The sequence below is a fragment of the Molothrus aeneus genome, chromosome Z (genome assembly GCF_037042795.1).
Source record: "Molothrus aeneus isolate 106 chromosome Z, BPBGC_Maene_1.0, whole genome shotgun sequence".
Lineage (NCBI taxonomy): Eukaryota > Metazoa > Chordata > Aves > Passeriformes > Icteridae > Molothrus > Molothrus aeneus.
Window position 1 is genome coordinate 6679837 of NC_089680.1, and position 25000 is coordinate 6704836.

A 25000-nucleotide genomic window follows, 5' to 3' on the forward strand; every position below is an offset into this window, starting at 1 on the left:
AGCCATAAGAAGTAGTGGGCTCCAACAACAGTTCCTTTCCTGGAAGATGCTGTGCAGAATCAGAAAGATTAGATGCCCTCTGTTGCTGTCCTAGCAGCTTTCACCATTCTCTGCCGCTTTTGATAAATCATTTATTAGAACAGCGTTTTTACATAATCCCTGGGGGGGGGGGAAATGGGAAAAAGAAAAAAAAACCCACCAATATCCCCCCCATAAAGTAGATTTATCACAAAATGCTGTCCTCCTACCAACTGTCTTCAGACCAGAACATATATTTCTCTGATTATTAATTAACTGATGCACAGAAAGAGCTTCAAGCTTTTTAACCTCTCCCTTTCTCTTTTGTCCTTCAAGCATGTAGATGACAATGCAAGGGTGGTGTTCAAAACACAGAGAGCAATTGTAATACTGCCATCATGTTTTGAGCCCACAGGCTCAAATACTAAAGCCATTTAGGAACTGGTATTTAAGTTATTTCCCCAGTACATACATACTATTCCTAGTCGTACATGTTCAAATCTGTCATAGCACCATGAATCCTGCTGACACAGATGAGGAGAAACAAAGATTGTTGACTGCCAATACTGCATGTAACAACACAAAAAAGTCAAATCTGCCAGGAGGTATCTGACCTGAGAAGAGAAAGGAACTTGCTGTTGTTGGCCCAACATGCCTGTCTCTCTGCCTATCATTTATCCACTGTAAAGTCTCAAATCTCAGGATAAGCCATAGCTTTCCTGCTCTTTGGAGTTCATCCAAATACCTTCCACAATATGAAACACAGCTACATATAAACAATAGGAAAGGGGGAGACTTGGATGCACCAGCAAGTTCTGAGCATATCAAGGCCCCTGAAAACCAAAACAGTGAAATGAAGCTAGAGTAATTAGCTGTTGTGTCCCTAGAATATGATCACAAAGAAAATACACAGTTATTGGCATTTGCCCATCTCTTTCCACAGGTTTCCAATCCCAGTTCCTCTACCCTCAGCATCCAGCCAGAGGAGATTTTTATATTGCATCAGTGAATACCAGAACAACTAAGGAGAAAAAAATCTGGTCCAAATCTGTAGGCAACTAATACCAGAATCAGAGTACAACTCCCAGGTTCATTATCTGGTCTAAATGAAATATAGTGAGCAAATGCACTTCTGATCTCTCTTATTAGTCCCATTTGTTAAAATGCTGTATTATTTACAGCTTTGCACAGAATGAGGAAGTGGGCTAAGAATTCCATCTCAAAAGCAAAGTAATGATAAAAACTGGTATAGCTTCATGAGCTTATCTCACAGCAAGGTTTTTGCAGAGGCACAACTATATTAACACACCAGCACAAGGGCTTATCATCCCTCAGAGGTCTAGTCTTGGCAAAAGTAGAGAAATAATAATTTTCTGTCATAGTGGGCAGCATTTCTGGAGAGGTTTGGTTCAGCAATTAACACCACTCTGGGGAGTGACCCACCCAGGCATTTAGACAGTTAACATTCTACCCTGAAATATCACTCCTAACTTATGGAACCAGGTAGATGCCACAACAGAGGTTCCTTGATTTTAGCTGGGTGCCTGCCTTTACTGCAGCCAGCACTGCTCCCTGACCAGTGATTCATTTGAGCACAGCTAAGGGTGTCCTGATAGAAGAGGGAAATCCTGCCCTACCCTACACAGACTGCATTGGCAGGACCTCCACTGATTACTGTAGGGTCCTAAAGTGTCTTATTCACAAAAGGGTGGATGTGCAGGCACAGTCTATATGTGCACATGTAGGCAGCAGGAGGGACATCCCTGTAGCAAGAGTAGAAACCAAAGTTCCCAGGCAAGGTATGTTCTCTAAAGGCATAAGCTAAACAACCATCCAGCTGCAGCCAACTCAACTTTGATATTGGATTGCTGTGTGTATATCAGTAAAATAAACATACCTGGCACTTCTCCCTAGCACTGGGGACAGCTGGCACAAAATGGCCTACACCCAAATTATTAAATTCTCTCAATTTCCAGAACATCAAGGACACATCCAAGTTAACCACTGACCACAGCCTGTCTTCTGTACTAAAACTTACACTTTGTCCAGGAATTGTTTGATGTTAAACATTAGTCAAAAAAAACCTCAGCACTACAGATTATTAGGCACCAGTTTCTCTGAACTTCCCTGGAACAGCTTTAGTCTACTGTTTTAGATGTAACTAATATGTGTTGGCCAGGAATATCAGCAAACCAGATGTAATTTTTAAAAAGAAATGGGTTTCTTTCCATCCTATATTCAAGGATATCATACCTCATATCATATAGACAACATATTTAAGGTTGAAGCTCAAGTAAAGCATCCCCAAGGGAGTTTCCAGAAGTATTTTAAGTCTGAATGCACTTGGGTGAAACCAGGAAGTGTTTGGTTTATTCCATTGCTGAAAGTGAATCATAGGACTTTGTTGATAGATTATTCAGGTAGTCAAATGCAAACTGGTAACATCACCAGGCATTTACTGCCTAAAAAGTGAGGGCAAGAGCAGATCCATTGCTATTGAATGAAACCACAGCTCATCACTCACTATAGCCCTCCAGTTTTCTTTGATAATTGCTGTGGGGCTTGGGAGTACTTTTTGTCTGTTTGTCTTCAGAGCTGCAGTGTTGGTACCTCCTCATCCAGGGGGTTGGCAGGAAAACTGTGAGGACAGCCAGTTTACTAGGAGCCTTGGCTTCCAGAGGGAAGGACAAAGAAGGTTCCCTGTTTATTCCATTGGCTCCCTTTTTAAAACCCCATGTGCCATACTCAGCAAACCTGTTGTCTCACTTTGAGAGACACAGACCATGGGTTTCATGGCCTGTCATGAGGTTACATTATTAGCCAAGGTCAGGGAGCACAGCTTAATGCAGGGGTGAGAAGGTGCCTTTGCATGCACGGCTCTGTGTCCTTTTCAGATGCAAGACACCCTCTGTCACCTGTGAGAATCACTTCAGAGCAGGAACCAGACCAGGCAGGAGGGGCTGCAGAATGAATCCACAGCACAGCCCAAGGCTGTAAGCCAGGCCTGGTTCTGCTGTCAGGAGCAGGTGTATACCTGGCAGCAAACACTCAGCATTAGCTTTTTGAGGGGCTTGCAAAAACCGTCTCTTCATTTCAGCCTGTCTGTTGAGCAACACCAGGCTCCTAGGATTGATTTGTGCTGCCAGAGCCTTGCAGGGGTGGGTAAACAGATGGCTTTGTCTGGAGAGCAGGTTGGTCCAGGCTAGTCTCACCCAAGGTTTGTGCTCAGAAATGTTGGCACACAGGGACATTTCTGGCAAGAGTAGCAGAGGCAATGCTTGTACAATGTGATGGCCCCCTGCCTCACTGATATCTCAGACTTGTGGTTGCTCCAGCTACAGCCATAAACAGCATGGGGAAACAAGGCCTTTTTTTGGAACTAACATGAGAAAAAAATTAAAAATATAAATAAATTTTAGAAACAAAAACAGAAAAAAAAAGTAAAGTTACACCAAAAGCTCTCCCCAGAGCTGAATCTCTTAGAATGCATTAGCTGAGTGCATCCTGTGTGGTTGACCTATATAATTTCATCAGATTGTTAAAAAGCAAATGAAGACAAAGAATGCCTTAGGTGACCCATACATACAATATTCAGTCCCTACAGTTGTTTCTAGTGCTGGATGTGCTCCATGGTTGATTGGGAGATTTGCTGGCAAAATTTGAAATTCCATAGGAAAACCATGTTAGGAAAGCACTTGCGTTCATCTCTCAGCTGCAGAGTAACATGGAGTTTGCAGAAATTGCCAGTGATTAAAGCTCTTCATATTGCTTGGCTGGCCAGCAATCAAACCATTCATGCTGATTAATACAATAATGAAGAATTTATTAAATTCACATTTTATTTATATTGCCATAATAAGAAAGTAGCAGTAGGTGTGTCAGGTTCCTCTCATCATTAGTATTGACAGGCAAAGAAAAGGCTATGATGTCAAGTTAAGGAAGGTTTAGAGGATGACCCAAGTCCCAGTGGAGGGATATAGAGGAAGACAGAGTGCCTTGAGAGCATGTATTACATCTGCTGACTCCCAATTCAAAGGTGACCCAAATCTTGAGGCACCAACATTTGGATCCCTGTGCTGCACCTAGTCTAGTGTTCAGACTGGCACTCAGACCAGGCACTGTGTCCTGGGACACTGATCTGTAACAACCCCTCCTATCCTTTGTCCCACATTGGCAACCATCCTCTCCTCACTCTCCTGCCCACCTGCCCACCCTCCTTCCTGCTCACTTCCCCCCTCTCAGTGCCCTCACCCCTTTCCCATGTTCATTCTCAGTGGTCGTTGCATGTACGTGCCTTGGCACCCTTCAGCTCATTAAGTCCCATGCCTTGCCTCGTGTTTTGACAGGTTTTGTGAGTTTTGACAATCCTGCCAGTGCCCAAGCTGCTATCCAGGCCATGAATGGATTCCAGATTGGCATGAAGAGGCTGAAGGTGCAGCTGAAGAGGCCAAAGGATGCTAATCGTCCCTACTGAAGGGTTGTGGGAACCACTGGATACAAAGCACTAGCACAGGTAACTGCATGGGGAAGGGGGCGTCAGCTACACCTGTAGCGTCTCTCTGTGTTGTAGACTCTTGAGGAGATTCAGCTCTGTGACTCTCTATCTTCTGCCTTTTTGACTCTGGCTAGAGCCACTCTGCTCAGACACGCACCTGCGCATAAACCAGGAACTGTTTGTGTGTGTGTGTCTCTTTAGAAAAAGAGGTGGAAGGATGCTTAACAAGGGATAAGACAACTTCCTCATCCCAGGGGCATCCTGCATCTCTAGAAAGTGTTTCTGGTCACTAGAGGAGAGTCAGCAGCTGTCCTGATTTCCCCTGCTCAGTGAAAGAGAGCATTTCTGGTGCTTGAAGACAATCTGCAATTGAGAGGTGGGACTGGGCTGCGGTTTAATCCCAGGTGACTGGACTGGGACAGTGTCTGTCTCAATAGCTCTGTGTTGCAAACGTTTCAAAGCATTCTTCATTCTCCATGCAGTACAGTCTGTATCCAATTCCATCTCAGCATAATAACTTAATGTAAATATGTCTCCCTGACAACCAAACAACCCCTGATTTATTTCGTCACAAACCCAAGAAATTAATAGACGGATCCATGTTCACTTCTTGGTCAGTTGTTTTAAACTCCTGTGTGTAGATAAAACCCAACCAAAGCCAAGGGAGCTTAGCTGGAGTAAGAACCTGGGGTCTCATTTTTAGACTCATGTGCCATGTATTGCTGGAAAGAAGCCAGCTGGATGTTTCAAGGGAACTTCTAATACATGTAACAACACCAAAAATATCAGAAGCCACAGCTCATTTCATTGGAATCCAAACATATCACCAGTAACAAAAATGAAGATGTTTCCAAAAATGGAAATATTTTCCACCACTGGCTGGCTCTTACATTAGGTAATTCTTTGAGAAACAGAAATATAAACCCCTATGTGTTTGTTTACAGAGACAGGAAGTCCTCCTGTTGTTAAAACTGTTCCACACTAGAGATTCCCCAATAAACTCAGCACCTAGGGAGGCCCTAAGCAATTTGCACTCCTGAATTAGTGATAAAGAGATTTGTTAGGTGACCTTTCCATGTCATTTTAGCTGTAATGTCTAAGATTCTGTGATTTTTATTCAGGCCTCTTTTGATTTATCTAAGATAGGCAGGAAATCCCTATCTTCAACTTTCCCAAAGAAAAACAGAGTGTTTTAATTTTTCACTGGGATCCCAAATATCTTTGAAAAAACATATTTTTCCAGTCTTCAGGGCAGTATCCTTTCCAGTGAGAATTCAGGAATGGGATCAAAATATCTTTGAAAGAGGTGCTGCACTGAAGACAGCATAAAGGAGATTAAGAAACCTTTCAATAAACGTATTAGGTGCATGTGCAGGAAACAGCCTCCATAGTTTAGAACCTCCTTTATATGTGACTAAATGAAGATAACCATCAATGCATTTTCCCCCTCCAAAAACCTCTTTTCTTTTCCTTGCTTATGAAAAGGCCTCTTGGAAGCTTGAAACCAAAACATGTTGCCATATCCAAATGCTTTTTGCTTCATCACACTGGCTTTTTTTTTTCTGCAGGCTTTGCTGGGGAGGGCGGGGGGTGCATGCGTGCAACTGTGTGAAAGCAGGGGCTGCCTTTGTCAGGGAGGCTTTCTGTGACACCTGCACAGGGATCCAGGGACACAAAGGTGTCCCTAGGTAGGCACCAGGCTTTATGTCTCAGCATAGCTGTGCTGGCTGAGGATGTGCTTGTTTCTCATGGTGGTGTCAGAAGATGCAGGGCTGTGGATATCTGTGTTGTTCAAGATTCACCAGTATGAGTCTATGGTGGTTTTTATCATCATGGCTCGCCATGAAGGGCTCTGAGGTCTCAGCTTGTTTCCTACAGAATATTACTCACTAGTAGGACAAAGATTAGTTGCTTGGGTATTTTTTCTTTTCTTCCCCCCAAAAAATTTAATTTAAATTATATAAAAATGAATCAGCAGGTAAAAGAGTAATATAATTCCATATGTACCTCTTAAGCATTTTTTTTCCTTTCCTTTGCTTCTACTAAGCAGAACAGTCTTGAAGAGTTGCCTCTAGGTAGGAAGTCCTTTAGCCTTCCTGGCTTTTATTTCAGCTTTAGTACTCTGCTGTCCAGAAAAATCAGTTTTACCACCAGATCATTTCCACCCTTGGCTTAGAGAACTTTATTTAGAGACTTGTTTAGAGACCCTATCAAAGACCCTATGTGTCTCAGAGGTCCTTGTTCTCTTGCATACTCTCACCTTGTTGAGCCTGTTGTAGGAGCTGTACCCAACTTTTAGCAGAAAGGAATTCTCCAGGAAAAAAAAAAAGTTTTATACATGTGTTTTTCCCCCTGACAGAAGGAATTGAACAGGAGTGTATCTGGTCCCAGGAGGACACTGCAGGAACATTCCCCAGGGGAGGATTTGGGTTAGCACAGGGAGAACCATGCCTGGAGAGGACACAGGGGGACAGCCAGGACACCCAGAAGGTCACATGGGCTTAAACCCAGGTCATTCTCTGGCTCCTCTTCCTCCCAGGGATGGGGAACACTGATCCCAGCACTCTAGAACAGGCAGGACTCTCAGTCAGGAAGGCCACCGGGCAGCTTTCCCACCAGGGCTGGGCAATAGTGATCAGCAGAGGGCTAAGCCCCCAGGAACAAACCTGACTCAGAGATGGGTCAGCTGTTCTTGGCTAACACAGTATTATTGTACCTCCACTGCTGGCTCGATTCGCAACTTCCTTTAACTGATAGAAAGATGATAACTCCACTGTGTTTTTTATCTGTCTTTACTTTGGATGCATCTCTTCAGGGTCTTTAATTCCAATTTGAAGCATGTGTATAATGGTATTGACACCAGAGTAATTACTCATGTGCTTCAAGAGGATGCTCAAGAAACTTTTTAATTGGGATTTTTCCAAGGAAGGGCTTTTTTCTATTGAATTGCTTTCAAAAAAATAAGAAGTTGCCGATGACAACAAAAAAAAATCAGCACCCAGTTTGATATAATCCACCAGAGTGTTTTTTCCCTAACTGAGAAAGAAAGGGCCTCACTAAATTTTAATTCTGGACGCACTTTTTTTTAAAAAAACGTATAAATCTCCCTTTTGGGACACAAGAAGTCGAGGCCACAGTGATTTGAAGTCCTTTGTTTTCTTTGCAAGCGCTCTGAACTTGCTGTCAAACACTGAAAGGGTTTCTGTGATGTGGCAGATAAGTCCAAAGCTGCAGCAAGCAAAGCCCTGAAGAATTTAGATGGCAAAATGGCTGCCCCGTTCTCTTTTTTCTTTATAATTAAAGAGGTGGCTGTAGGGGGGAAAAAAGGAGGGGAAAAATTATGGGCTGGGAGAAAACAAAAGAGAGGAGGATCATTTGGGGCAACTCTGCCAAAATTTGTATATTCTATTGCCAATCCCCTCTCAGGACTAGGAAGCAAGGACTCTTGAGACACTCCACGTGTCTTTCAGGTAGAAAATGCACAAAATTAAGAATTATTAAGAAATTATAAGATTACAAATAAGAAAAACCAACCTGAAGCCCGCATCTCCCTTAGGTCCCATTGCTAGGAGCCCTTCCACGCCCTGTGCTGTGCCTGGGGCTGTGTGTGAGCCCTGAGCCCCTCCGGGACAGGCAGGCACAGTGGGACAGCCCTGCCCAAAATCTGCACAGCTCACAGCCCCTCCAGAGCTCAGGGCTGAGCACAGAGCAACCCAGGAGCAGCCAGCTGATAGATCAATAAAAGGCACAGCACACAACAGCCCTGGAAATCCCATCCATTCCCCTTCTGTGGCTTCATTGCAGTGGCTGGTCACTGGCAAAGTGATGTTTTCCACCTCACACAGACACTCTGCTGCTGAAGTTTTATTTAAAGCTGAAGATGCAGGGACATTTGGGTGAGACTCACCCAGAGCACTGGCATGAAACTGAGTGAGGGAAAGGGAGTGTGAGCGAGACAAACTGAGTGAGGCGAAAGGGAAACAGAAAAGTGAAGGAAAAAATAGAAATAAGATCAACAGTAAGATTTTTTTTAGCTGTACTTCAGAGTAGTGACAAAACATTAAATGGATACACTGCCCAGGCAACCAGCTTCTATAAAACACCAGGGGAAATAACACAGGCCAAAGCTCAAATACAAAAATAAAAAAAGATTTTTCAGGTCCTCCTTCACTGCTTTTTGAACATGGACTGATGTCTGGTTTATCGTAAAATGTGTGAAATACATGTTTTTGCAGCTGTCTGGAATAGGTGGTATTTTTACTCTGAGAATGGTGGGGGGTTTGGGGGTGGTTTTTTTGTTTGTTTTTTAGTTTTTTGGGGTGGTTTTTTTTGTTGTTTGTTTTTTAATTAGAGGGTATATTTTATCAAACTGGAAAACTTTGCATTTTTCTCTTTTTGATCCCTAATAAGAGAAAAAAATAAAAGCAACCCAAACTCCGTTTTAAAGTAAGATTACACAATCAGCCAAAAATAAAACAAAAAAGCAAAATTCCAAATTGCCATAAACAAAAATATGTGAGAGGAAAACTTCTGTCTTCTCTTGTCATTTCAGATGGCTTCAATGCAAAGTCTAGTGAAAGTGTATTTTTTACTGAAATTTTTGTTGCTTATGCCTCCCAGATAGCTTTCTATTACCTCTAGTGAGAGGCTATTCTGCAGCTGCATTGATCTCACTGTTTTCTATTAGGCTATTCATCTTGAGATTCATTCCAAATACCCTTTTTCAAGATAAAATCCCATTTCTTGTAGTTATGCCTCCTACAATCATGCTAACCAGCTTCTCTTCCACCTGCACAGATTATTGTTGTTTCCCTCTTTTAGTCATCACTTAGATCGTTTAAGACTTGCTTACATTATGGAAATTTGCACTAGTATAATTGCATCAAAACAGTACTCCAGCACAAGCTTTAATATGAGTGAATAAAGAGAGAAAAAAAATCAGCACAGCTTAATTTTGGAAAGTCTGTTCAGGTACTGGAAAAACATCACCTCAGCCAATATTTTTTTCTGTTCTTTGGATTACTTTTGTTTTTCATTTCCACTGACACCTGTGATTAAATTAAGCATCACTCACTGTGTTTACAACCTAAACTTTGTGCTGTTGTGCTTGTACTGAGAGAATGGAAGTGAATTTTAGTGGGGGAGGCAAAAACAGGACCCCCGAAGGTGTTTGCAAGACTGACAAGGAAATCCTTTATTTTTCTGTCAGATCATTTTTAACCTGTCTGTCCATTTAAATTACTGATAACTTTATTATGGCAAAATTCTCATGTCTGTTCTAGAAACCACAGTTTTGATACCAGAGCATGCAAAATCCCATTTGCTAATTATTTTATTCTAAGATTGGCACACAATACAATGCACTGATGGAAAACGACAATAATTAATTACTGCATTTACTCCAAAATTACAATCACTAATTACTGCTCTGAGACTCAGTTCCATTCAGCAATATTTGGAACTTGTTCTTCCTCAAAGCAGGACAGCTTTTCAGGAGTATTGCTGTGTTTGCATCTAAATGAGTCCATGTAGGTCACTAACAGATCTGCACTATTTGTCATGGGAGTGATAGAGCAGCACAAGGCAATACCACAACACTTTCCCTCAGTTTGGAGCAGGAATTCTTCATTAAAACCCAAGTCCCTCCCCCTTCCCCCCTTTTTTTTTAATGTTAGAGAATGTAAATACTTCAGAATTAAATAATAGATATTAAAGCAGCCTCCTACTTCTCATCTCGCTGTGATACTCTTGGCCCTGGTGCTCTGAAGTAAACTTCTGGATAATTGTGAGAACTTTTGCCAAAGACTCAGCCAGAAAATAGCTTTCTGAGTTTTTCCCCATATATACAACACTGTGAAAAGACCAGGAGCCTTGTTATGATGGTGCCCTCTTCAAAGGCTTCCAACAGCAGAACCCCCAAAGCTCCAGGGTTGACTGGAAGGTGGTAATTTCATATTCAGCCACTTGACCAAGATTAGTGTGGGAGATCATGTGGACAATGTCACACAGATTACCTAAGTCAGATTTTAGAGCTTTTCTGGGCTCAGTGTAAGCTTCAGTTGCATCAGTTAATGGGCAGCTGCAGTAACCTGGAAAGAGCAGCCTTTGAAGGCACATTTCTACCGGGTTGGTTCAGCACACAGATCTGCTGGGCCAGTGCATGAGGGACTGCAACTTGAAGAAAAAATAGAAAATATAAGAAAAGGAAAGAGTAGGCGTTTGAAACAGCATTGATTTGAAATGAGAGCCAAAGAGATGGAAAAACACAGGAGACATCCATAGCCAAATTTTTTTGTTCAAGCAGCAGCAGCAGCAAACACTGGCAGAATGAATCCTCTGCTAAATAAAATATGTACAAAATGATTGAGAGAAGGCAAAGACCCACAATGAAAGAGGATTGTGAAAATATGGGATGAGTCCTAGAAAACAAGCACAGTCATTTTTCTACAGGACCTTCCAATAAGTTACAAGTCAGCAAAATCCATTGATACGGGGACATTGACAGAGAGACCAGTACTCACTAGTGAGCAAACAGGAAACAGGCACATTATCAATTTGCAAATGCTGCTCAGGGAGAGAGCAAAGAGAGGTCTAGAACATCAGAGATGTTCTTCTCAGATGGCCCCATATTTGAAGGCAGATGGAGCTGTCTTTGGTGTGTTCAGTTAATACAAATATCAGCACCATTAACATGGTTTTTTGCCCAGGTAAAGACAATATGAACAGTAATCAGGGCACAGACCTCTACATCTAAGAAGAAGGTTAAAACCCTCTACCAGGGAAACTGGAAATTCACAATGAAACCAGAGTTATGAGTTAGCCCCAACATGTACACAGGACTCAGGTCACTTGTGCAGCATTGATCAGTAAGCTGAAAATGATCTGATCTTTTTGTCACTGACCTTTGAGAGCTACTGCAGAACCATGAATTGAAGCTCTGTGGGATAGTGTTTGGCACTTGCACTGTAGAGATAAAGAAAAGGGAGGCTAAAAAACTCCATGAAATTTGCTCTGCAGGGGAAAACTGCTACAGGAGTTGGCAAGAATCTTAATAAGGGGTTGCAGAGCACTCCATCAATGTGAGCACCTTAAATTGATGTCCTTATGGTTTGGAAGGCATATACAATCAGCTGCACTAGAACACTGTTTCTCGTTCCCACGGCTATACTCAGTGATATATCAAATGCAATAATTGCATATTTGAATAATTCATAGGTACGGTAACTTTGGCCAGATACAAGTGAATATCAAAACTCTGGTCTCTGAAGTGTTTGATTCAGCTGTAGCAGAGAATTGAAGGTTTACGGTACAAGCCTTGCTTCTCAGGTGTCTTTCATCCAGCCCTGTGACTGCAGTCAAGGAAAAAAAAAAAAAAGAGAGTTTTTATTTCAAACAGTTCATTTTTCCACTTAGCTGAGCTTCATCCAACCTTTTTGAAATATTGGGTAGAAGGCTGAGCTGGAGGGGAAAGGAGAACAGCAGTCAAGTCATTTCCCAAGCAAGAAGCAGAGTAAATGAAAACTCAGTGCTCTGTCTGGAAAAGTACTAACCACAGCCATGATGGGGCTAAGTTCTCAGGCAGCGTCAATCACCAGCTCCTCTGAAGCCAGTGAAGTGACACTGATTTATGGCAGCCAAGGATTCAGGCCCACTATTCCTTATTTAACTCTAAATGTTCTCCTGGCAGAGATGTTTCAATTATTTGCAATTCAGAGGGAGATGCAATGCCACCATTCTGGCTGCTCTGGTCTTCTTAGAGCACAGACACTAGGGAATGATCATGCCCACCTCAAAATATCACCATGGCTCATTTTAAAAATGCCTTTTTAGGATAATGACTTGCAAACAGAGGAAAATATCTTGTACCCATGGAAAGCTGCAGCTCCACACTCTAGTAATCCTCTTCAGAAAGCAGATTTCTCCCATTTATTGGAAGATACATTCTCCCTCCCCAGCTCTTCACATATCCCTTTTTCCTGTGTAAAACAGATCCAGCAGCTGGGCTGCCTAAAGCATCTATTCTAAGCAGAGCAATAACACTCTAAAATCCTCACAGTGACAAGATGCCTACCTTTGAAATTTCTGGCTCTGTGATGCCCAGTCCTTGATGCCAAAGATATCTTTTGGTTGATTTGGATGTGCTGTAGACCAGGCTTGTCATGGTAGACCCTTAAAAGCAGATTGTTCCAAAAGAAAATAGGTTTTCACTAGCTTGATTTCTAAGGATTTGGAAACAATTGGGCCATCAAATCCATGGGCTGTGCAGCCAGCCAAAAATTTGTCTTTGCTGGATAAGATTCTCTATTTTTCTCTACTTTTCTCTACTCTCTTGAAGCATCTCCACTCATGAGCAGAGGCTGCATTCCATTTGCTGTGATGTATGACAAGTGAATGCTTTCCATGCTCTTTATTTTCCTCTGTGCATTCTCCTTGCATGGTACATATTTCACCATCATGGCAAGTTGGACACGGGGAAAGGAAACCAGACAGGCAGCCCAAAGCCAGCTGTAGGAAACTGGGCTCCTACAAGTCAGTTTTAAGAGATTTGGTGCTTTCAGAGGGGGGTTTATTTGGGGAGTTTCTGTCTTCTGCTCAGGTTACAAGAGCATTGTTTAGTACAGACCTTGTTACACAAATCCCAACAGGAATTCCTACAGGCCTTGTTCCCATTACCCATTAAGACCAGTGTAATGCAATTTAGAGAAAGGTGTACAGATCCTCATCAGGAGTAAAGGAATATCTCATACCTGGAGAAGTATTCCTACACTTAAACCTGAATGGAGGAATTCATGTCCTTTGATGGCTTTGTTGAAGAGCATGTGACGTGCTGTTAGTAATTAGGAAAGGCACACAGACTGGTGCCATGGTTATCTCTGGGGTGTTTTCTCTTTCAGCACAGACCCACTTCCTGACAGTCTGACTTCTGGTGCTCACCAGGGATTCCTGGAAGTAACCCCAGGATACCGCTTAGGATTAAAATGCAAATAATTTCTTTCTTCAGAAATGCTCTAGAATAAATGAGTTGTCCTGAAGTTCACAGGTATCTGAAGAAGTGCTGGGCCTGTCCTTCATCTGGGGAAAGAAAGTAGGCTTTAAAGGAGTGATGATGATTTGTGCCAGGTAAAGGCTTGCTGTGGGATTTGGCCACTTACCCTCAGGGAGCAGAAATCTTCTGCTTTTTCTCTTCTAATCTTTCAAATTGCCTCTGTAATTTTTTCCCCAAGTTGTATGTGCTCAGTGTGTTCTGTCGATGTGAGAAGTGGTAATGTCACTCTGCTAGGAGTTTTATGGTTCACAGAAGGCAGGATTTGTATTGAGATAGACAGATAGATGGATGTCTGGTGCCTGCACACAATGTATTACAGAGATTGACCCAAAATTTTCAACACTAAAATCCCAAACAATAGACTGAGGGAATCTCTGTCTGGGAGATTTCAGATGGATTTTATATCTTTTTTTTTCCTGATTAATACAAGTCTTTAAAAGCATATCATCCCTGTCCCTTTGCCCAAATATTTGGAGAAGATCAGAGTAAAGAAGGATCAATAGCAAATAAGTAGTCTACATTTTCTCAGGTGTCAATGTAAAGGAGGTCAGACATGCCATACTGGGGAGGGAAGGGAAGGATGCACAGTTAGGAAAGTCTGGTGTGCATTCCGATAAGGAACATTCACTGGGACAAAGGAGCTGAATCCTGTTGCCCATGCAGCCAGTGAACCCAGGGAAGGGGACAGTGATGCTCATGTGGGCTCTCCCTGCACATGAGGGGGACACGGAAAGGGGCAGAAATGCTGGCTGATGGGAGCAGTAGGGACACCATCCTGCACATGAGGGGGACATGGAAAGGAGCAGAAATGCTGGCTGATGGGAGCAGTAGGGACACCATCCTGCACATGAGGGGGACATGGAAAGGAGCAGAAGTGCTGGCTGATGGGAGCAGTAGGGACACCATCCTGCACATGAGGGGGACATGGAAAGGAGCAGAAGTGCTGGCTGATGGGAGCAGTAGGGACACCATCCTGCACATGAGGGGGACATGGAAAGGAGCAGAAGTGCTGGCTGATGGGAGCAGTAGGGACACCATCCTGCCAAGCTGCCTGCGGAGCCTGGAGCTGCCTCCTAATGAAGGCAAGCGGCTGGTCACAACTGGAGGCGAGCTGTTCCCCATTTGTTTGTGCTCCTCAGAGTGGCAGGGATCCGCTCTCCATCAGAATAATCCAATTGAACAAAATGATTCATATTAGCAGGCACATCTGTCTGAGGCCAAAGCAGAACCCTGGTGTTAGTTTAATAAATGGCGTTCATTAAACTCAGCTGAAAATATAATCTGGAGAGACTGATGGGGTGAACAGAGCAAAGAATAAGCAAAAGGAGTTAGCAATTATCAGATGTCATTTGTTCTACTGGTACCACGGAATTGGAGCTTGTTTGCTGAAATCTTAATTTCATTTTGCTGAGGCAGAATCCATCAGAGAAGCTTATGCTGCAGCTATGATTCCTGTTTGTCAGCCCTTGGTAGGGAATGTGGCATTTTTCTTTCCTCCTTTTCTACCAGGCAGAGCAGAGATCCCAGCAGAGAGCACAAGGACAGGGAAGACTTAGGGAGAGCAGCCTTTCCTTTGCCATGAGAAGACTGCTGAATAAAATTCCCTGTGCTGCAATGGAGAGAACATGGGCAGTGCTCTGGGACAGGAACTTTGGGTATTTCCAATGCAGCAGAAGCCATAAATCTTCCCAGCTCCTCTGCCATTTCCCCTCCTTACCAAGACAGTGTATAAACACTTCTCACTTGACTTCAGGAGCATTTAGCACTCTAGAGGGTAGGGCCAGTGTTTCCACTGGCAATGTTTCCCTATTTTCAGACTATACAAACGCTGGGTTCTTCTTGGTGGTCAGGTCAGGGAAACTCCTACAGCTGTGCACTGGTGGCTGTCCGAGGCAGCCCAGGGGAGCAGGCACAGGCACAGGCATCGAGGTGTTGGAGGCAGCCCACATATCCACAACTTAACCCTGATGGTCTGGGGCTGACTCCTTCAGGCCCAGCTCTCACCCTGTGCCAGCTCAGCCAGCTCAGCTCTCTGGCATTAACATTCCTGGCCATAAGTCTCCACACAAAGCACTGAATCCAAAGGGAGTGCTCTGAAGAGGGAGAGCTGCCTTTCCCAATTTCTGCTGAGCAGAGGAGAGCTTCTTGGGACTGACTTACAGAATGGTCAGCATTTGAAGACTGGCTGGACAGCCTGTTTCTTGCGAGTTGCTTTGGTTTTGTTTAGTTTTAACTTGTCCCTATGAGTATTCAAATGGTTCTTGGTGTGCTCCAGGGGAAGGCAAAAAAGGATTTTATATTTATAGACTTGCCGGAGCTATCGAGTCCTAGCCAGTTAGAAAAAATCAAAAGAATAATGGAGGAGAAGGGAAAGCTTGACCTCATGAGCTTTCAGAGTTGATTAGTTTGTTGGTGTCAGGAACCTTTTCTTGTTCAGGGCAGACTAACTGTGAAATAACTTTTTTCCCCCTACTCTTTAATCTGTCTCCTGTATTCCCAAGGGGAAGGAGGAGCCAGTACCTGCCTTCCTGGAGCTCTCCCTCAGAGGAAGCAAGTGCACAGACTTGCACACCAGCAGCAAGGGGCTGGTGGGTTTGGGTTTTTTCTGAGATTCATCTTCTCAGTGTGCCCTTTGGCAAGAGGCTGAACAACCTTCTATCTCCCTCAAAACTGTGTAAGAATCATCTGCCAACACAAGCTGCTCTGGAGATGGACAGAGGTTTTTCTCACCCTGGTGAGCACAGAAGAGGGAGGGAGACTTGCAGAGAGGGACAGCATCTTTCTGATGTTTGCCCTGGATTCCACCATCACAATCAGGGCTGCTTCACAGCCATTGGAAGTGGGTGAGACATGCACAGAATCCCACCTCCTGCCCACCACCACTCCTCACAGAGGTTAATCCTGAGCTTCTTGGCACAGGGAGGAGCACAGAGGCTTAGGTTAGTTAACATGATCCTGTCATTTGTATGGGACTGGTGAGAAACTTGCTGAATTTGCTCGGTTCAGCTCTGTGGATCAGGCAATGACAGCACTCCCAAGCCAGCACAGCTGCAGGCACAAGGGGACGTGCTTCATAAGCACAGGCTATCTGAGGTGACAGTGAACCAGAAACCCAAAGAACTGAGACTGATCAGACTCAACTGGATGCAAATGGAATTTGGGATTTATTTCCAATACTCTTTTCAGAGTACATTGAAGTAATCTTATGAACCAGACATCATGGGAATCAGCACATTGGTTTTCAGTGCTTTCAGAAAAAAAAAAAAAAGTTTAGTTTTGGATTTCTTTTTAAAATCTCAGACAAAAAGGTTTGACTATTTTTAAGCAGTAATAATGTTTGACTGATCACCTGCATTTTCTACCCAGAAAGGCTTTAAACAAAAATGTGATCCAGTTCTAAATTAGAATCATATAAATACCTCAGCTATAGCAGTGAAATGAGTCACAGACATAAGTCACATGCATAAGTGTTTTCAGAATCAAATTCTGAGACACTAAACTTCACCAAGAGATGTGAATTCCTCATATGGAAACCACTCCAACTAGATGGTGGAATTCTTGTCTTATCTTTCTCCAACTCAGAAAGAGTTGCCATCTTCTTAGCTAAAGTATCTTCTTTTAGAAATGTCATACAGAATTTGGCTTCAAGAATGTTTGTGGGGTTTTTAATAAAAAATTATGAATATTTAATAATTAATAGAACTATGTAAGCTTATTGAGTCATCCTGGACTTTAATCAATTTGAAATATTTGGGGCACCAATTTCCACCTTACTACTCCTCACTGGAGGTACATCAGAGCTTTAGTGCAATTAAAATGAAGCAGGAAATATTTTTAGCTAATTGCACTGTGCACCTTGAAGGTAATTTGAAGCTGCAGGCAAAAAAAATAAAATATCAGAAGGTGTAATTGAGTGCTGCAAGCTGGGAGTTTGTGTTTCTGGCTGCATTCTGATTTAAGGGGGTATAGAGACAGGGGATGGAGAGCTGGACAGCCTTGGCAGAAGGAGAGTGAAATCTCACCTCTGGAGGACAGTCCCAGGATGCCAGCAGATCCAGCAGCCCTGCCACTGGCACAGGACCAGCTCTGGGAGGGTCAGAACATGTTCCTGAAAGGGATGTCAGGCTGGGAGATGAGCTGAGATCTCCTCCTTTTCCAAGCCCACACAGACACCACCCCAACACATCCTTCCTGTACCTGCTGAGCAGCTACAGACCAAATCCTTCCCCCTCCAGCCCAGCAGGCAGCTGTGGGCTCTTGTTTCGCATGGCAGATACTGGAGCCACTGGTGAGGTGCATCCAACACCTCCTGGGAGGGCACAGGCAGCTTAATTGACCTGCTGAGACCTGTGAGCTGGACTTCACGAGGTGGTCCTAGGGGTCTGCTCAGGAAAGGGAGAGGGGAGCAGGATCCCCTTCTTACTGTCAGCAACAGAAACAGAAGAGTGTAGCAGTGTTTGATCAGCATTTTGATAAGGTCTAGTCAATCTATAAAGGGAAAAAGCAGAAACAGCAGAGACTGGGCACAGAGGCTTTCTTACAGCTTCCCAATTAGACTTAGTTCTCAACCATGCACATTTTTTTAATTAAACTGTTGGTACAATGCTCAGGAGATAGAAAACTCCTTGAGGCCCTCTTGTAATAAAGAACCTTTCATTGTATGCAGAAAGGCAAGCTTAATTTCCTCTCCCACCTAATATTCATCTGCAGCAGAAGCAGGGGTGAGCACTCTGTATGAGGCAGGATAAATGCTCCTCAGGGCACAGGACCCACTGATTTGGCCATTGGGAGGGAAAGAGGCTACATCCTTGGCTGCAAAATAGCCATTTAACACTCATTTGACCTTTACCATCACTGCTTCTCAAAATGACCTGAGTTCATTGCTCTGATCTTCGCCTGCAGAGCTCTTGATTGGCAAAGCAGAGCTGAGAGAGGGAAAGAGCCATGGCTATGTTTGCATGAGCAAGTAAATTCTGGGTGCTGCTGAGGAGGGCGGACAGGGCTGTGACCACTCAGACCCTACAAGCCCTTGGCTGCTCCCAGCTGCAGCCCTGGGGCTGGGCAGAGCTCCCTCCTGAGTCCCAGCCCTGCCCAGCCCAGCCCTTCCTCCCACCGCACGCCTCCACACCTTCCCCAGGGCTCCTCCGCCGCCTCTGTGAGCCCCAGCACCCCGTGGCCACCTCCTGTGCCACTGCTCAGGGCAGAGTGAGGAAGGGCAGCCCTGCTCAGGGAGCCAGTGGCATTTTCTGACTGCCCAGGCTGGCTCCTGCAGGAGCAGCTGCTCCGTTGTGGTGCTTTTTCATCCGCTGTTTGAGACTAATGGCTCTAGAAAAATAGATAAATCAGAGGTGACACAGCTATTGCTGCTTGACAATTTTTCATCAAACAAGCTGGGGGAGGAGGGGATGACCAAAAAGTGACATTTTTGACCAAACTGGATGTTTCCGCAGCAAATTTTCATTCCAGCAGATTAAAAAAAGAAATGCAAACAGCACAAAAAACATAACTGTCTTGATTAAAAATGTTTGCCTTCAAAACACTAAATTCCTCTTTAAAATGGACTGGTTTTCAGATTGATTAAAAAAAAGGCAAAAATTAATCTATTTCTCTGGCCACCTCCCCCATCCCAGACTTGTTTTGTTTATTAACTAAAATATTCACAGGAAAGAAAGCCAAAATAATGACAATTTTCCTCCAGAAAATAATTGTCATTTTTCAACTAGCTCTTAATGCAACATAGTTAAATGAGAGCAATCCTAGTAACAACACTGCACAGCAAGTAAGTAATCCAATTATTTGAAAGAAGGGCTTTGCAATTCAAGAGCTAATTTTTATCATCACCTTAAATTTATAAATGGGAAAAATGAGGCAGGGTCATCAGGAATATAAGAACAAAACAAAACAAAACAAAAAAAAAGGAAAAATAACAAGAAAAAAAAAAAAAAACAAAAACAGGCAAACAAAAGAAAGAAAAAGAAAAAGAAAATAAAAAATTAAACATTAGCATTAGAAATGCTGGACTCCCATCTCCCTGTTAGATCACACTGGCTCCTCTTCTCTGTCTCTGTGTGTGTGCAATTGTCTCTGTTGATACATATGTACATGTAATACCTCTGTACATGCACATATGGATATGTTGGTGTGCATTTTCATCTATATAAAGATTCATCTATACAATCTGTCTGCTTTTTAACCTTCAGATGTTAGAACTGAAGCATCTGACAAAAATACTCTTCTCCCCCCCCTTTCCGTCCCTCCCCCCACTAAAAATAGCACCCCAAGAGTCCAGGTAAATGCGTTGATGTCTGGTATAAATCATCAGGATTCTTTTAATCCCAGCATGGATGCAAAGTCCCCTTCAGCATGCTGCCCTTCCCACTCTAACACATTTGGGCTCCGAATCTTGGGCTCACCACTCAGCCTTGGCAGCAGTTGTCATAGGGATGGAGTCTGTTTTGGAGAGCCCTGCCTCCATTTTCCACCTCTGCCAGACAGTCTGGGCAGGAGCTGCAGGAGAGGGGAACCTCTGTGGGTTGGATTGGGGTACAGTGGAGAGGAGGACTGAGGCATAAGGAAAGCAGAGCCATCCCACAGCACTGGGGGCAAAAACAGAGAGGGAAATTGCTGTAGAAACAGTAAAAAAGGCAGGGGAGAAAAACATGGGCTGGAGTTTTAATCATATTGATCAGCTTCAGAGGCAATAGCTGCGAGGGTCTATCACAGGCAGCACAAACATCTCCAGTTCCTACCAGTACGTGTGCATGGCCACAGGCTCCAGCAGACAGAAGGACAGGATTCTGACTGCAGTTTTGGGTGCCAAGGCACACATGTGTGTAAATGGAGATTAATAAATGTTGTATAAAGGTGAAAAGTTGTCATATGCCATGATCAGTGTGAGAACAGGAGGATGCCACTTTCCTGCTGGAAGAAGTGGTGGCCTTTGAGTTTCATCAGGGAGAGGTTTCTTAGCTCCAAGGCAAGGAAAAAGGTCTAGAGATGATCAGTGGAGACTTGACAAATAAGGACTCAGGGGAGAGACACAGCAGAAATGATGTGGAACTGGAGGCAATAGATTTCTGCAGTGGAAGAAGAACCTTTGTGGCAGCCCACCACAATGGTGGCAGTGTTGGCACAATTGTGTGGCCCTGTGGAGGACACAGAGAAAACTTGTACCTGCAGCTGGCTGCATTTGCAGCTCAGCAGAAATACAATGACAGCTCCTGTGGCACTCACCAGGTAGTCAGGGAGTGTAAGGCTTGTGCCACTTGCACAACCCTCTCAGGTCATCTACCTGCTGTAAGGATTCAATGGAATCATAGTACAGATTAGGTAGTAAAAACACCTGTAGAAGTATTAAATTCAGTCATTAACCCAGTCATTGACCCCTGACAAGTCCATCACTAAATTCTGGCTCTAAGCACCACGTCCATACCTCTTCTAAATACCTCCAGGAGTGGTGACACCACACAAGGCAGCCAGTTCCAGTGCCCAACAAGCCTTTCAGTGAAGAACTTATTCCTAAAATCCAATCTAAACCTGTCCTATTGCAACCCAAGGCTGTTTTCTTTGCCCTGTCACTGGTTCCTGGGGGGAGAGACTGACCCCCACCAGTTTGCAACCTCCTTTCAGAGGGAGAGTGATAAAGTCTCCCCTCAGCCTCCTACTGAGCTGAGCCCTGGGGAGCACCATTCCTGACCAGCTGGATGTCATTCCATTCACCAACACCCTCTGGGCCCAAGCAGCATCCATTTTTTTAATCCAGGCAACAGTGCACCCATCCATGCCATGAGCAGTCAGTTTCTCCTGGAAAATGCTGTGGGAGATGCTGTCAAAGGCTTTACTGAAGTCCACGTGGACACATTCCCAGCATTTCCCTCATCAACTAAGTGATCACCTTGCCACAGAAGGAGATCAGGCTGGCCAGGCAGGACGTGTCTTTCATGAACTCAGGCTGGCTGGGCCTGGTTGTCCTGCATGTGCTGCATGATGGCGCTGAGGATGATCTTCACAAGCTTCCCCAGCACTGAGGTCAGGCTGACAGCCCTGTAGCTCCCTAGGTTCTCCTTCCAGCCCTTCTTTTGGATAGGCATGCCACCGGCTAACCTACATCAACTGGGACTTCTCTGGTTAACAAGACTGCTGATAAATTATGGAGTTGCTTAGTGAGCACCTCTGCCAGCTCCCTCAGAACCCAGTGCCACACTACATGGGTGTCTCCCATCTCCCAAAATGCAGAGCTTATCCTCACAGTCCAGCCAGAAACTGCTGCTAAAAGCTTTACTGTGACAGAGGTGTTTGTAACAATAGGACAACTGTGCTGACAGCACAGGTTGCAAGGACATGACTAGATTTATGTTTGTCTAACCAAGGCTTTAACTGAGATTCATTTCCCCTGATGGTATAGACCTAGACTGCAACTATTCCCTTCACAGCAAGTCAGTCAAGGTCCTCATTATAACCATGAAAGAGATACTGGTTCCTTTTGCCCATGACTCACAGTCTTATCTGAAACAGTTCCTAAGCATGAGTGAATTGGGACCTAAAATCCCTGTATGTCTCCACTAATGCTGTCCTAGACTGATCTGTTCAGCTGAGGATGTCTGCATCTCAAATTCCATCACCAGGACTTCCATCCCTTATTTCTCTCCAGTGTTGCAGGAGAACAGTCCCAGGACATTAGGCACTTGCTGCTTCCAAGAAAAAGTTGAACATTTACCAGATTTATTTGGCTATGGTTTGGTCAGTGGAGCAAGACCTTGGGCATGTCCCTAGAGACTATCAAAGTGTCTTCTCCTGTCCACTGACTATGTAGCTGGTGCAGACCCCTGCTTTAGAAGAGCAGCTTCATCTGGTGCTTGAAATACAGACCCAATTTAGGCAGACAGGATTACCACATGTCACTTTGGTCTGAAAGAATATTTTCAAGTGGCTCTTTTTTTTTTTTCTGTTTTTTTTAGCCTCAGTAAGTCCTAATCCTTCACCTGTACATATATATGGGGGTTTTTTTTTTGTGTGTGTGTGTGTGTGTGTGTGTGTGTGTCACCTGCAATGTCTGAGGGTGTCTGTGCAGGACAGACAGAGGGATGGTAGTACCACCTCCAAAGCAGTGGTCACTGATTGACCAGTCCCATCCTTCCCACTCTGCACATTAAATATTTTCCTCAGTAAAATTATAGCAAAGAACCTTTCCCCAGCTTGACAGTAGCCTGGATCTAGCATCCATGTGTAAACCCCCTGCCCACTAAGCTCCACTCCTGATCCTGCAGCTGGTGCTATCCTGTATTTCAATCCAAGACAGGAGATGTGTGTTGTTGCTACTTCCCAGGAATAGAGCAGGATATTGTCAGCTCCACTGGATCTCTCCTATTCCTGTTGCCTCCTTTGTCCTCCATTCATTGAATTAAACCTGTTAACCCTTCCTTTTCCTGCTAGTGCAGCTGAGGTAAGGAAAGACACAGGCCTTGCTGTGATGGTGCTGACAGTTCTCCTTCCTTCCCCAGCCTCTTGTTTTCCTGTGTTATGACATGGCCAGAAAGCCCAGAGGGGTAAGAGGGATGCTAGAGATCTTTTCCTCTTCCAGAAGCTGTACAGCTGACCCTATTTGCTCTTGGGCACCTAGGGACACAAATGACAACAATTCCTCCCTGGGCCATCTTCAAAAGGACAGTTTTCCCCATCTTGGATTGTGAAATAACTGTAGACACAGATCCTGCATCTGCCTTGGGGGTACCAGTCTATTGCCTTTGTCGAGCCCAGAAACCTCAGGCTGACACTTCCAGATCATCAAAGGGCAAGACTTTGGGGCCAGGCCATCAAGAAGGAGTCAGCCCCAACCAAGACAGCAGCAGCTGTGGGAAAAGTGTGGAGCTGAAGCCAGAGCTCAGATCAGGGGCTTAGTTCAGCATCGTCTCTTGTCAGCTAAGCACAACTGCTGCAGCCAAGAAAGCATGTTTCAGTTCGCAGAAACAGTGAAGAAACCCAAGACAAACAAACAGAAAGCTAGGGAAGGAATTTTCGCTAGCCAGCATGCATGACTTCAGGATAAGAACTGACAACAATATTCTTGTGACACCCCAACAGGAGGTGAAATTTCATTTGTGTGCAGTGACTTTTCAGAAATAGGCTGCAAGGAGAGATATGAGCCCTGCCAAGGGGACAGAAAGGCAATACCTGAGGAACAGGGTGCAGAGCTGCTGACTGAGACAAGTTTATTGTTGTGTGCAGTGATTTTTGGTGTTTACTGAGGCAAAACTCTGTGGGCCAGTAAAGGGACATTTTCCTTCACAGGAAAGGAACAGGGCATTTCTATAGGTTGCAGCAACCAATCCCTGGCAGGTTTTATTCCTTTTCCTTTTGCTTTGTCCTTTTGCTTTTTCTTTTCCTTTCTCCTTTTGGGTTTTTTTTTTTTTGTTGTTGTTTTTTTTGTTTTTTTGGGTTTTCCCCCCTTTCTTTTACGTCTTCTCTTCTCTCCCTTCCCTTCCCTTCCCTTCCCTTCCCTTCCCTTCCCTTCCCTTCCCTTCCCTTCCCTTCCCTTCCCTTCCCTTCCCTTCCCTTCCCTTCCCTTCCCTTCCCTTCCCTTCCCTTCCCTTCCCTTCCCTTCCCTTCCCTTCCCTTCTCCTCTTTCTCTTACCTTTGTTTTCCATTACCTTTTCAATTCAGGCCAGAGCTTAATGCCAAAGGAGCAAATGTCCTTCTTTTAATGATGCTGATTTAGGAACCATTGTATCATCTGACTCCTCCTACAAGTCTGCTTGCCACACCCATACCAGCATTGCTGTTTCAGAGCCCACCGTCCTGTGAACTGCTAAATGGACGTGCAGCAGTAGCTGCTTCCCTTTTCGGTTTTCTTTTTTGTTGTTGTTGTTTTGTTTGGTTGGTTTTGGGTTTTTTTTGTAATTTATTAATTCTCAGTGGCCAAAGCAGTTCTTGGCCTATTTCTCCCCCATGATTTTAAACTTGGGATGCAAACCCAATCAGAGTGGTCCCTGCTCCGGAGTCGGTGCGAGGCAGTGGAGAGGCTCCCGGAGGACTCTGGCCAGCCATCCAGCGAGGCCCAGGAGGCTGGGGGTGGTGTGGGGAAGGCCGGTGCTAACAAAAGCATTCTGGTTGGCAGTGAATGTTTTTATTTTCCAGACTCCGCAAACCGATCTGTGTCTGCGCTCATCCATTCAGTGCATGCTCTCCTCAACAGCCGCTGCATCATGCTCTGTTCCTGTTCGCTGTTGACCGTGTGTCCACATTTAAGTGTGTGTTTTATGTGTGTCTCTGGCTAGGCCTTCTCCATCCTTTTTTTTTTTTATTCTTCCTTACTTTCTTTTGTTCTTTTCCTTTCTTTTCTTTCCGTTCAGTTGGTTTGTTTTGCTCTCATTCTTGTTTTGTTTTCTATAGTTTAATGGCAAGTATTTCCATTAGAAATTATTTTTGATTGATGCTGTGTTTGT

The 25000-nt window shown here is 44.1% G+C and overlaps 1 protein-coding gene across 17 annotated transcripts in view; it reads left to right on the forward strand.

Annotated features, from left to right (window-relative positions):
- Positions 1–25000, forward strand: part of CELF4 (CUGBP Elav-like family member 4) — a 712394-nt gene that overhangs the window by 668861 nt on the left and 18533 nt on the right. For all 17 annotated transcript variants that reach the window (XR_010785315.1, XR_010785316.1, XM_066569450.1 and 14 more), the window contains one exon: positions 4365–4531. Coding sequence is in view for 15 of the 17 variants with exons in the window: in XM_066569450.1 (XP_066425547.1) it covers positions 4365–4492 (128 nt within the window). In the remaining 2 variants the exon portion in view is untranslated. The remainder of the gene's footprint in view (positions 1–4364; positions 4532–25000) is intronic.